Raw genomic sequence first — 14,182 nt, 5'->3', positions numbered from 1 at the left:
TGTCAGCAAATATTTCTTTTAAAATTGTTCTTCTGTGGTGTGGTCTGCTTACCACTGACACAGTGGGCCCCATTCTCCTGCTATGCCCCATACCTAGGGCCACCACATAGCTAGCAAAGATCAGGTGTTCATATTGCTGCTGAATCATTTTAAATTTGGATTTCTTACGTTTTCCTATGGTGCTTAACCATTTACCTAACTTGTGTAGCTTGTCCTCTGGCAACCTAAATTTCATTCTCTCTAAATTCAGCCAAGTTCTGAAAAATATTAAAGATGAGGCCAGATTCTCTGCCTTTGTGAGTATTATTGATATGCCTTAATCCACTGCCAATTGTTCAAAACGTTCCTACAAATCTGCACTTCACCTTTTTTGTCCTGACTCTCATATCACAGAAAGCCATCTAGATATTGGAGTGTCTGCTCTGCCCCTAACACTCACTTTGTGAGAAATTCTAGGAATGTGATTCACATTTTAAACATGGTACACAACACTGAGCACCCCATGGGCATTCCCGTGTCTAAGAATACCTCTCACCAGAAACAAATTCAGCTGGGTTCACCAGGCAAATGCAAAAGGCACATTTCATGTTTCATTTCAGCATTTATGTTCCAAAGCTTAATTTTCTCAGAAAAGTAATCACTATGTCCACACTTGACCACCTCACTGATCAAATGTTTTGCCTAATAAAGTCCTTATCTGACGTTTTGGACCACGATAGGTTGTTTATCAATCTAAACTCTACATTATTCATTCTTAGCACAATGGCTGCTGGTGAAATCACCATCTCATCAAGAGGAATGTCTGAATGTGGACCAACCATTTTTTCCTCACTTATCTCTTCTATTTACTTTGTTTCCCCTATGCCAATCTTCTCTGTTACAGTCACTAATGTATTGGCCCACCCACCCTTCTTAAGCAAACTCTAACCTTCGTAAATCCTTCTTTTATTCCACTGAACCAGCTCTTGCTGCTTACCGATGGTAACGCTCTTTAACCAGGTTTTCTATGCAAGCTTATCTTGCTTTCCTGTCTCTGGCAAAATCCTACTCGAGCACATATACCTCTCTGTATCTGGGTGTGTCCCTTGGCACTTTGAGCATTCAGTGTTACACAAGAATCATTGCTGAATAGCCAGCATGCCCCTGCCTATGAGGAGCCTGGAGTTTGATGGAAATATAACCAACTTTGGGTGGAGTGCCCTTATGAAACAATTCTAAAAGCCAAATTAAATGGGCCACTTTCTAAGGGCTTGGCTCTCTTTGACACCATATACTTTAGTCACTGGTCCATGTCCTGTTCCCGATGGCATGGATTTATCCTCCCCATGTGGAACACAAATTTGTCATGGACTATTATGCACTCCATCTTAATAAACAATTTGTGCTTTTGCTTTATCAATTTATATAGGCAGTACGGTATTTTCACCCTCCTGAGGCGGATGCCGGGAGATCTCTCTATCACTTTATTTTGCATTTTAAAAATTGTATGTGCTATTGTGACTACTGCGTGATCTATTGCGTGATATTATAAGCTTTTATTTTTATTTTGGTGACATCCGCTAAGACCTTGTAGAGACCTTTCCCCCCCCTCGCTGCCTGGCCACTCTCAGCCGAGTACCGACGCTGAGAGACCGGGTTCGGGTGGGCGAGTGTTAGATGGCGGCCATATTGGGTGTGGGCTATTGCTGGGACGCGCTCTAGCTGCGCATAAAAGGGGCATTTGGATGCCCTGCGCTTGACTAGGCAGTACGGTATTTTCACCCTCCTGAGGCGGATGCCGGGAGATCTCTCTATCACTTTATTTTGCATTTTAAAAATTGTATGTGCTATTGTGACTACTGCGTGATCTATTGCGTGATATTATAAGCTTTTATTTTTATTTTGGTGACATCCGCTAAGACCTTGTAGAGACCTTTCCCCCCCCTCGCTGCCTGGCCACTCTCAGCCGAGTACCGACGCTGAGAGACCGGGTTCGGGTGGGCGAGTGTTAGACGGCGGCCATATTGGGTGTGGGCTATTGCTGGGACGCACTCTAGCTGCGCATAAAATAGGACGGTCATGTCTCCGCGCAGCAGACGCGATCAGCGGACACGCCTTATCTGCGCCGGAGTCGTGCCAGAGTCCTGCCCATCTGCGCCCGTCAGCGCTAAGGAGGCGCCTTACGCCAGGGTTAGTGTGCCTCACAAACCCGCCGGCGGCCCGTACATGAGAGAGGAGTTACTTAGTATTCGGTAGTTGTCCTTATTCTGTGAGTACTCCTCTCATGACCCGTTGTATGGCCCCTTCCGGTGCCCTTGCGGCAATTTTGTCCTTAGCTCCCCTACCCCTATTAGAGCATTAAGTGAGCCCCCTCCCAAGGTATCCCCACCCAGTGAACCTTCGGCTCCACGGGATCTTAAAATTTGGAATCTCAATGTTAGGTCACTGATTAAACATCATTCGGCAATCCATGACCTTATCTTAGCGGAGGCTCCTGATATTTTCTTCATGACCGAAACTTGGCTTTATGATGAGGCCGTTGTGGAACTGAACTTAGCAATCCCTCCAGAATACTCTATTTTCACTCATAATCGTAACTCCAGGGGTGGGGGTATTGCAGTGGTAGTTAAATCATGCTACCCTTGTATTTGGAAGAAATTAGTTATGGATGGTTGCGAGAGTGCGCATTTTTGTATTACGGTTAATCATCACCTTACCTTCTCTGGGCTTCTGATTTGCAGGCCCCCTGGCAACGACATCGCCTTCAGACAAGCTCTTCCAGAAATAGTGAGCTCTCTGGCGATAGGATCAGCCAATTTTACTGTCCTTGGTGATCTCAACCTCCACTTTGACCTTTGCCACACCCCTGTTATCAGTAGTACTCTTGCAGATTTAGAGGCGTTGCAGTTAAGTCAGGTGGTCACCCACCCCACGCATGTGGGTGGACACATCCTGGACCCTATATTTACTAACCTGTCAGTGGCTAACGTTTTGCCGCCGACTCCGGTAGCTTGGTCAGACCATTTTTTAGTGGAATTGAACCTTGTGATCAGAAACCCCCCTTCTAAAAACTTAGACAGATCTGTTTTTAAACGTCCTTGGAAGAAACTTAAGCTTGAGGATTTTCATCGGGTACTTAGCGAATACCCGCTGGGCCCTTTTGACGACGTCGAATCTGGCTATGATCTCTTCTGTGATTGGGTCTCCCGGGCACTTGACTCTTTGATCCCTGCTACGTGGAGTAAAAGTTGGTCTTTTGAACCCAGTCCATGGAATGATAGTGCTCTATTGCTCTTAAAAAAATCATGTAAACAAGCGGAAAGAGACTGGCGTAAAACTTATGATGTCGAGAAAAAACACTGTATCTTGCTAAAACTAAAACCTACCATAGAGCCATATGTAGAGCTCGTGCGGCCTACTATTCCCAGGAGTTCAAACGCAGCCCTAATCCTGCGAAGTTGATTTTTAAAGTCCTTAAAGATCTGACCGCTAAAAGAGCTTCAGCAGCTGAGATATGCTCAGTGTCCCATTGTGATGAGTTTGCCACCTTTTTTCTGGAAAAGGTGCATACTATCTATCGCTCTTTTCCTAGTATTATCCCTCAGTGTGAGGACCTGAGGCCTAATTCTACTACTAATGTGGCTTTATCCACACTTCCTGGAATCTCTGAGGTAGAGTTTGATAGGCTGGCGGCTAAAGTTAAATCCGGGTCCCCTGCCGACCCGCTTAGACCCGCGCAGCTCAGAGAATCGGCTGCTCTATGTTTCCCCCCTGTGCGCCAACTCATCAATCTTTCGCTGTCTTCAGGGACAGTACCTACTAAGTGGAAACAAGCCTATGTCACTCCTATCTTGAAGAAACCCGCCTCGGACCCCCTTAAACTGGAGAACTATCGCCCGATTTCTCTTCTCCCATGGGCCGCCAAGGTTGCTGAGGCTCATGCCAATGGAATCTTGACTCAACACCTTCAGACTGCTAATATCCTGGATTCCTCCCAGAATGGTTTTCGGGCAGGTCACAGCACGGAGACTGCTCTCCTTGCGATGACGGAACATCTGCGCTCCGTGCTTGATTCCGGTCAAACTGCGGCACTGGTGTTACTCGACCTCAGTGCCGCGTTTGACACGGTCTCACACGCGATATTACTGCAGCGACTGGGTGAAGCAGGTGTCTCTGGCTTGGCACTTGAATGGTTTCGGTCTTTTCTAGCTGGTCGCTCATTCCGGGTCGCTACACCTCCATTTGAGTCTAAACCCTATTTCATCGAGCAGGGAGTGCCTCAGGGGTCGGCACTTAGCCCCACGTTGTTCAATCTGTATGTGCAGCCGCTGGCTGCGGTAGCCAAGCTGTGGGGCCTGACTATGGTTTCCTATGCTGACGACACGCAGCTGGCGGTTGCACTTAATGGGGACTCCGACTCTGAGGCACCTAGGTTCAGGGAGGGTCTGACAACAGTGGCCGGCTGGATGACGGCTAACTGCTTACAACTCAATGCCAAGAAAACGGAGGTCCTTATTGTTGGTAAGCAGAGCAACCAACAAGGGGTGCTCAGTGGTGGCCCCCAGAGCTGGGTTCAGCCCCCATTCCGGTACCCGAGGTTAAAAACTTGAGTGTCTGGTTAGATACCGCCCTGAGTTTCTGTGGACACACTAAAAAAGTGGCTGCTACTTGCTTTGGTGTCTTGCGTGGGCTTAGGCCAGCCCTGACATTTTTTGACGCCCCCTCTAGACAGCTGATAATTCAGGCCACCATACTCTCGCGGCTTGACTATGCGAGCTCGCTCCTGTTGGGGGCCAATCAGGCAGAAGTTATCCGGATGCAGCGCGTACAGAATGCGGCAGCCAGAGCCTTGGTGGGTTTACCTAGGTTTTGCTCTGTGAAGAAAACTATCCGGAAACTCCACTGGCTGCCCATGGCTCAAAGGATTGAGTTTAAGACTTTATGTCTTTCCTTCAAGATTCTTAAGCTGTCCTCTCCCCTACTTTTAGAGCATCTTCTCACCCCCTATGTCCCCTCTCGTTCTCTGAGGTCATTGGGTCAAAATCTAGCAGTAGTTCCACGGTTCAAAGGCTGCAGAGCGGGAGGGCGTTCCTTCCGCTGTCTGGCGGCTAGGCTTTGGAACTCATTACCAGCCCACATTCGCGCCCTGGATGATTGGCTTATGTTCAGGAGGGCTATTAAAACCTATCTTTTCCCCCCTGAATCTTAATGTACTGCATAGGACCTCCTTACCCTGCCCTGCTGCTTCTTTTCTCTGGTTTTTTCTTTGTTTTATGTACTTTCCTTCTGCCAGTCAGAGCGCCGGGACGCCCCTTTGCTGGGGCAGTTGTGCGCTATAGAAGACTAGTTAACATAACAGTTAACATAACAAATAATGATATATTCACATAAATTGTGATTTCTGATGTCCTCTCCACCAAGGTGGCCAGAAGTCTTGGTCTGTTGCCTGTTTCTGTCTCTGTCTTCTTATTTGGAGGATTCTTTGCATCTTTCCACTCTCTGGGTATGGTGCCACAATTCGTAAGCCAAATATCTCTGCATTAGCATCAGTAATAAAAAATCTAAATTGTAGTAAACAATGTTAAGTACACAATATTTCTGTCAAACCTAATTTTTGCTAACAATATTTCCGATATACCACTTCTCCATGCATTAGGTTAAACAAATCCACCATCTTTCTTCTCCAAATATTTATTTTGTCGCCACCATTACGTAGAATTTTGAACATTTTGTTATGTCATTATAAGGTAATTTTCAGAGCTTCTACATATGACATAAATAGTTTTTCATATTTGTTCTTTTGAAGAATAATGTATTTTTGTCAAATCCACGATGCACAGGATTACAGTTGCAGAGTAAGGCACAGTCATATTGAAGAGGCATCATGACAGCTAAAGAAGTTATTTCCCAGTGTAAAGTCATTGTAACATGCAATCTTTTTCTAATGCCAATGTGTGCGTATGGATTTTGTTTTCATTATATTATCCTCTTTTATGCATTCATTTCCACTATTGTGTTAAGTCCAATGGTACAAAATGCTGTTGACTCTATACCCCTAACTGTATTGCTCACTTGTAAGTCATCCAGTTATATCACAAATACATGTTTCAAATAAATTACCTTATACCATTTAACACTGTAGTTTCTGTTTTTGTTTTGCTCCATTCCACATGCAACTATAGCCGACTGTCCAATTCTGGCATATTGTTCAAATAGGCAAGTGGGTGTGAAGCATTGATCCTTGATTGCTTCAGAAGTTTCCAATATTTCCAGGGTGTATGTGGCATTGTGCCAATTATTTCTGTGGAATATAAAGTAAATTAGGTCTTCAAGCATTAAAAAGACACCGTTTACAAGGATTAATATTAGTAGTAGCCATGATATATATATTATTATTGTATTAATTAATATAAATACAATACACGAAATAGAGAACCCAATTTCATGTTTAATTGTATTATTTTGAATAGGTACACACAGATTGTTGACGAAGAAGGTAACACATTCCAGCATATTTGTTTTTTGCATGCAAAATGCGAAACGTAAATACCCCACCAGATCAAGCTTTAAAAGACAGTGTGTTTCAACTAATCAATATACATTATTTTATATAGAGACCCATACTGCCAACATGATGCAAAAACAATAAAAAGTGAATCTGCTTTAAAATACAGTGTGTTTCAACAAATCAATATACATTACTTTTTATAGAGACCCATACTGCCAACATGATGCAAAAACAATAAAAAGTGAATCTGCTTTAAAATACAGTGTGTTTCAACAAATCAATGTACATTACTTTTTATAGAGACCCATACTGCCAACATGATGCAAAAACAATAAAAAGTGAATCTGCTTTAAAATACAGTGTGTTTCAACAAATCAATGTACATTACTTGTTATAGAGACCCACACTGCCAACATGATGCAAAAAGAATAAAAAGTGAATCTGCTTTGAAATACAGTGTGTTTCAACAAATCAATATACATTACGTTTTATACAGACCCATACTGCCAACATGATGCAAAAACAATAAAAAGTGAATCTGCTTTAAAATACAGTGTGTTTCAACAAATCAATATACATTTCGTTTTATACAGACCCATACTGCCAACATGATGCAAAAACAATAAAAAGTGAATCTGCAGTTCTAAAACCGGTTATGCATATTGGCACGTAAGGGATGACATTTAAAAATGTAGCAGACTTTTGGCATTTTCCCCGTCTATAATCAAGGCTTAAAAGCATCACTACAATTGGTAATTCCAAATGGTAAAATTCTGTGTTTTATAAGCATTTGTCTCACCACTTTTTCCTCTTGGGAACACCATATAAATGCAAAAATGTTTCCTTGTTGCAGTCTGCAGTTTTGATTATCAATGGGTTTATTACCCGATGCTGCCCTGAATTGTATCAACAGAAGAGCATGAAATGTGTTCAGACTGTGCTCTGCCAGTATGACTCATTTTAATGGCTCTTCGAAGAAGTACTGGACTTTAAGGGTGGTACAGGAATATAATATTAAGTCTGCATGTCTATATTATTTAGATTTGAGAAAATATGCACAGTGACTGGAAAGCACCAGTTGTGACTTTATTGTCTCCTTAAAAAGGATGGATTATTCTCCCGAGTGAATTCCATGTTCAAGTCCTTAAAAGCCTGATCTAAGTACTATGGGGCAGATTTATGTTTTACTTGCGCCTCATTTACGCCGCCGTTGCGTCACTTTTGTGACGCAGCAGCGGCGCAAATCCTGTGCCATGGTGCGGGGTATTTACAAACGTGACGCATCTCCCAGATGCGTCACGTTGTAAAGCCCTGCGCCACATGTAGGCGTTCCAGGGCAGGTGGGGGCGTTCCGGCGCAGGAACGCCTCCTAAAAGTGGCTGAGTGAAATCTACAAGATTTCACTCAGTCACTTTTAGGCCCATGCTGCGTCAAAACCCTGCGCCTGCTTGAAGCAGGCGTAAGGATTGACGCAGCATTGTAGAGATAGGGCCCCCCAGATCATTGCTGGAGCTGCGTCGCGCTTGCGACGCAACTCCAGCAATGCGCATCTGTGCCGTTTTTGCCCCATGGTTCGCCGCATTATAAATGCGGCTCATCCATGGTGGCGGAGCTGTGGCGCATAATAACTGGCGCATCCCTGCTGATATGCAGGGATGCGCCAGTCATCATAAATCTGCCCCTTAGTCCAAAAGGTACTGCTTTTCCAGCTCCCCTGAATTACTTGAATTAATGCGGCTTTCAAAGAATCATGTTCTGAGTTTCTGATTAGCTAAAGATATTTCAGAAAAGCTGCGTTACCTGTTACATGGTCCTTGCACAGTCTAAATTCCAAACAAATTTGTGACCTGTATGTGCTCTGGGGTAAATGGAATATTCTCCAGAGATCTTACACTGTAATTAATCCACAGTGGGTTAAAAGAGTGCTGCAAAGACTTCTTTGGCCATAGGCTAGCAGGTATAAACAGAGATGCCATGCAGTTTGGCATAGAGTATGCATAGTGCAGTGGGTATGGCCAAGTCCTCTATTCTTTAAAATTGACAGGTGAGATTCTGATTGGTAACCAGGCTCCCAAATATTTATACAGAAACATAGCTCATGGGTAGAACCCTGGTGCAAGTCTTATTAGCTTAAGTATTATGTTTGCCAAAGACCATGATCTAGGTTGATTTTTACCTAGATTGTCATCAATACTGTAGATATATAGGGGCATATTCCTGAGAGCTTTGTGTCACGCTTGCACCATGCAACGTGGTACATGCTTGAAGCAACCCTCCAAGTCAGATTAATGAAGTCACGCAAAGCCCCAGGAGAGGCGTGACGAGGAGAAATATCTTTATTTCTCCTGGTTTTTTACTCTTTCTAGGTGTGCTGCATTCTGCAGCACACATTGAAGGAGAAACACGCCTCTCAGGATTGCTTTTGTGCAGGAAGGTGCCCCTTCCTGCAGACAAAAAAATCGGCCTACAACACAGGCACCCTTGTGCCATGGTGCAAGGGTGCCTGCATTGGCACCAGGCTGTCAAAAATGCACCAGCACAGAGTGAAAGGACAGGAATGTGCCAATTTTTATAAACATTCCTGCCGTTTCCTAGCCACACAGAGCAGCAAAGCAAGGTGACGTGTTTCGCTGCCTTGTGCCAAAAATGTCATGAATATGGCGGGTAACTCATTTATTAGTCTCTGATGGCCTACATGATTTTATCTAAGATCACTAAGCCATCTATATATTGCAGGATTTGTATCCTTTGGTTACACATTCTTTGTAGATAGGAGCTGGCCCTGGAGACAGAGCCAGTGTCAGCCATTCTTAAGCTGAATAATAATGGGGCTAGTACACACCCTTGTTATGCCCTCTATTTGTGTTTATGCGTTTTGAGAAGCTGGATCCATCGCTAACTTTGATTCTTAACCTAGAATAGTGGTGAAGACCTGACAACAACAGGACTGCAGGAAGGCCCCACTCTAAGAACAATTTCCATAAAATATGACAATCCACCCTATAAATGGTGGTACATTGAATAAAGCATGTAGACAAAAGGGAGTCTATTTTGTTGTTAGTTATGTGATTATGTCTGTCTACAATCCCCACACTGTTTTCCCTTGGGGGGGCTATGAAAATCATCCAACCGACTAATATGGTGCCTAACATTACTTCCTTGGACTTAAAAAAAGTATTCACACATAGCCACTGATGTTTAAAGTAGGTTCTTTTTTCCAACCACAACATTCTCTTATACATTTGTTTTAGATGCAATAACTTAAATAGATTGCTGGGTTGTTGCTATTTTAGTTGTATTGCCTTCGACCAGACCTAAGATTTTTTCTTACTGATTGTAAAGGGAAATTATACCACCCATTATTGTGAGTAAAGAGACAGTTTGTGGTTCCTTGACAGATACTATTTGTGGCAAGGATGTCAGTTAAGGAGCTGATGACGTGTAACCTTAGACATAAACAGTAGGTTGGGTTAGAGAAGTCAGCAAGACTGTCTATTAACTCTAGGTAGTTTTTGGAGAATCATCACTCTTTAAAATGTTCAAGATTCACAATACTCCTTCTTATCCTTTTCCTTTCGTATAGACCTTCCATATTCCCGATAAGGTCTACATTTCTGCACAGCATAAGTAGAGGGCAAAAATAGTTACAATCTGAAAGTGATCATTTTAATTTATTTGAAGGATAGAAACATCAATGGAAATTAAAAATAAGGATTGTGAGATAAACTTGTGGTCTAAGACTGCCTATCTACCATGTGAACAGTGTGTATGCTGCCCAAGCAAACCAAATGTTTACCTTCGGGTAGAGGAGAGAGACAAAGGGACTTGAGCAATCAGCTGTGCAGGTTCCATTTAGATGTTGCCTCCGGATAATTACACCCTTACATTAATTTGTCAATTTAACATCAAAGGAAGTGTTTGTTTATATCATTTTATTACTCCTGACTTCTAATAATAGTAACACAGACTCTCGCACACCATGTGGCTACTCACAAAGATTTTGCTGCAAACTACACCTGCATACAAAAAAGCTGAGTCTGCAGACAGCATACATGGCATACATGCCGTCTGTAGACTCAGCGGTATCCCAGAGGAGCCACTTGTAGCAGATCCTTTAGGACTGCATGTTTAGAATTGTTCCACTCGCGTAGACACGTACCAAGCCATAAAATCAATTTCTATTCCTGCGTCTATGACCTGGAAGTATCCAATAACTTATGTGAATTGCCTGATTAGATACATCTGTTTGATCAGATATTAGGGTCAATTATTACTCTTCTTTCATCGTCCTGAAGATGGTCTAACGGACTTATATGCCACCAAGACCGAAATGTTGACAAGCTCATCTATTTTCCTCCGAAATGTATTGCATGAGGAATTGTTTTCTGTTTGTGTCAGATTCATTTTCAGATTTTCATCATTTTGGAATAGATGTTTACACTATTGACTTGAAGGTTTCAATTCCTGTACAGTTTTCATCAACCTCGGTCATTGTGTCCTGTTAGTATATTTGTTGTACCCTACTTTCTTTGTGTATCCACATTAAATGAGTTTATTATTTGAGAAATTCACACCCGTGTTTGAAATTGGTTATTGTAGAATTGTTGTGATTCAATTAAGCGAATTGTTGTAAGATTGCTCATATGTTGATCACCAATTGGGACTCAACAACAAAGTAATTTGTCTAAATGGTTTAACTTAGTTTTTTGAGTGAAATCCCTTGTAGGCACATTTACCTTCTAATAATTGTATTGCCCAAGCCTCCAAGGGTAGATTGGGTTCCCACTCTCTGCTTACTGAATTAATGTCAGCCAACGATTTTTATTCGAGCCGCAACCAAGAACAGGGTTATTTTACACATCATGCCACCTCAGTTTGGACCCAGCTATACGCAAATCAGCATTGACCCTGCGTTAATGGGAACAGGTCAGCCCGAACTGGCAAGCCAGATCCTTCCTGACCAAAACACAAGCAACCAAGGATCGAATTTGCACTAGTTAGAGCTCTTAATCCAGGTATAACAACTCGGTTTCAGTTGCACAGTGAGCCCAAGACCCATGTCTCGGCCTACCAGGTGCACTTGGGTTGCTGAATGCAAAAACAACAAGGTGATGGATGGAATGCTCAAAATAATTTCAGCCGCTGGCTATTGCTCATGACGGTATCCCAAGCCATAATTTTTTTCTCCACCGAGTCACCTCAGTTTGGACCCAGCCATATGCAAATCAGTCTCGACCATACTCCCAATGGGATTAGTCCAGCCCGAGGTGGTTGAGATTAATACAAGCATTCCATCCATCATTTTTTGTATACTTTAGCATGTCACTCTAAGTGGAATGGGCATGTCCAGAAGTGGGTCTCATGCACACTGTCTCACTGCAACCAAGCCATACCCAGTTGATGAGCCGATAATAAAAGTAAAGCCAGTCCTGGGTTGCTTATGTTCCAGTTCAGGGAGGATCGTGCTTGTAAATTTGGGCTGTACTGTTCCCATTGGAGCAGGGTCAGGACTGGTTTGCATATAGCTGGGTACAAAGTGAGGTGGCATGGTGGGAAATAACCATGGAATAGTCTGCAGCCCCAAGTAATTACCAGTGGCTGCGATTAATTCAAGAATTGCTTTTGTATACTTTTGTATGTCATCCTAAGTGGGTTGGATATGCCCAGACGTGGGTCCGGTGCCCACTGTGGTAGTGAAACCAAGCTATACCCAGTTGATGAGCCCAGAATAAGGGCAAAACCAGTCCCGGTTTGCTTGTGTTCCTACTCAGGCAAGACATTGCTTGGCAGTTAGAGCTGGACTGTTTCCTTTGGAGCAGGGCCAAGACTGATTTGCACATAACTGGGCCCAAAATGAGGTAGCATGATGGGCAAAAAAATGATAGACTGGGATAAAGCCTGAGTAATTACCCGTGGTTGAGATTAATGCAAGCATTCCCTCCATCATTTTTTGGACAAAGTCAAAGTTTGGGCCTGCTATGATAGAGACTGTTGTATTCAGTACAAGGTGGACCGAGACGTACAACAACACTCTGACAGGTAAGACTCCACTGAATTTGGAATGGATCAGAAAGCAGGAATGGAAAGAATAACCAGAATGTAGGATCAACAACGCTCAATAGAAGGAAACCAAACAACACAAACATACAGGAGACAGAGACTAAAGACATTACAAAACTGAAGGACTACATGGCTGAAGATACCACACTAGCAATAGGAACAATAAAGATGGCAAGGAGACAGGAAGAAAACCAGAATAAGGAGTTATAAACAGGCTTCTGAAATCTAAAACAAATATTCTTGGATCAAGAGCAGGCTGTACACCAAAGGCACTAAGACATGTAATGCCCTGTTGGCACAGGGAAACTTGAACTTCGATTCAGGAAAAAGATTTAAAGAATGTACCCAACAGGCACTGGAACAACTAATACCCTGCTAGTACATGTAATACAAACAGGAATTCAGAACAAGGTCAGAACAGTATTTCAGAATAAGGAAGAAAAGGGAGCCACAACCAGTTTTGACTGCCTCGGGTAAACTTAAGACCAAAACTTACATTATACTGAGACAAAGGTCTAATTTTACTGCTCATAAATGCCCTTTATTAATAACAAAAGTTGCAAAGTTAGACTTTCATCTCAGTTTATGTTTGTGAATCAGGTCCTCAGTGTATACATGGTCCGAAGTCCAACAGGGCAAACAGAGAAATTCAGGATAGCAAGGTTTAAAAGGAAAGGCAGACACAAGGTGAGAATGTGGAGCAAGAAAGAAACACATAAAGTTCAATGCTGCACAGGACAGCCATAGGCAATTAGAAAATTTCAAAAAGCAGTGGCAAGAAACAGGATTCTTCTCAGGTTTTCCCCAGTGCAGACAACTGAAGAAGAAAGCAGGAAATTGCAGTAACAGCAGTTGAAGCCCACATGCTGAATGAAGAAGGCAGTCTTAAATCCCTCCTTCCAGCTCCAACCTACACAGGGTCATTGGTACACCGCGCAGGGGTGACCTAACTGCAGCTGAGTGAAGGTGAGAGCAGCTAAAGTCCCTTCTCCAGCTCCCTGCCAAACTTTAATGCATTGAAGTTCCAATATTAAATAAGTGGGTAGAATGAAACTCCAGACTGAAACATGGATGGGATCATATTTTGGCAGGAAGTTATCCAAGAAGCATATAGACACGCTGGAAGTGGTAACACATAGTTCAAAGTATACCAATATTTACCAGAAAGCTGCTCTCCACCTCTCAGAGATGGATAAGGCATACAAATACCATCATGCTAGGAGTTGATAGGTGAAACTGGAGTGGAATCTGGAGTGGATCTTATTTTCAAAAGGATTTGTAAAGTCCGTGAAGGAAATATTAATTGCAGCACAGGTTTTAATCTAGTCTTCATGATGGAATCAGGCACACAAAAGGTCTTCAAGTCGCACCATCAGATGGCAGGGTAGGAGGATCCTGAGATTTGCTTTAGAACCCCTTCCCTGAGGGATTAATGTTGGCAGCCTCAGGAAGAGCAGGCAGTGGTCCCTGAAATACTATCTGCTCCCACAAAACTTTCCAAAATGGAAAACCTTTTTTTTTTAAAGCAGCACAAGGTCCTTTTAAGGACATAGAAATGTGCAACCACTTTTTGTAAATGAAGAAACACCCTCCATGCACACACAGCGAGAAAAAGCCATGATAAAGTGAACGTTG

At 42.9% G+C, this 14,182-nt stretch overlaps 1 protein-coding gene across 1 annotated transcript in view; it reads right to left on the bottom strand.

Moving 5' to 3' along the window:
* The window catches only part of LOC146805371 (interleukin-18 receptor 1-like), a 366,176-nt gene that overhangs the window by 252,682 nt on the left and 99,312 nt on the right, over positions 1-14,182 (bottom strand). The window contains exon 3 of the mRNA XM_085622593.1: positions 6,100-6,280. Within this exon, the coding sequence (XP_085478719.1) occupies positions 6,100-6,280 (181 nt within the window). The remainder of the gene's footprint in view (positions 1-6,099; positions 6,281-14,182) is intronic.

The sequence above is a fragment of the Triturus cristatus genome, chromosome 8 (assembly GCF_964204655.1).
Source record: "Triturus cristatus chromosome 8, aTriCri1.1, whole genome shotgun sequence".
NCBI lineage: Eukaryota > Metazoa > Chordata > Amphibia > Caudata > Salamandridae > Triturus > Triturus cristatus.
This window is presented reverse-complemented; position numbering and strand designations above follow the sequence as displayed.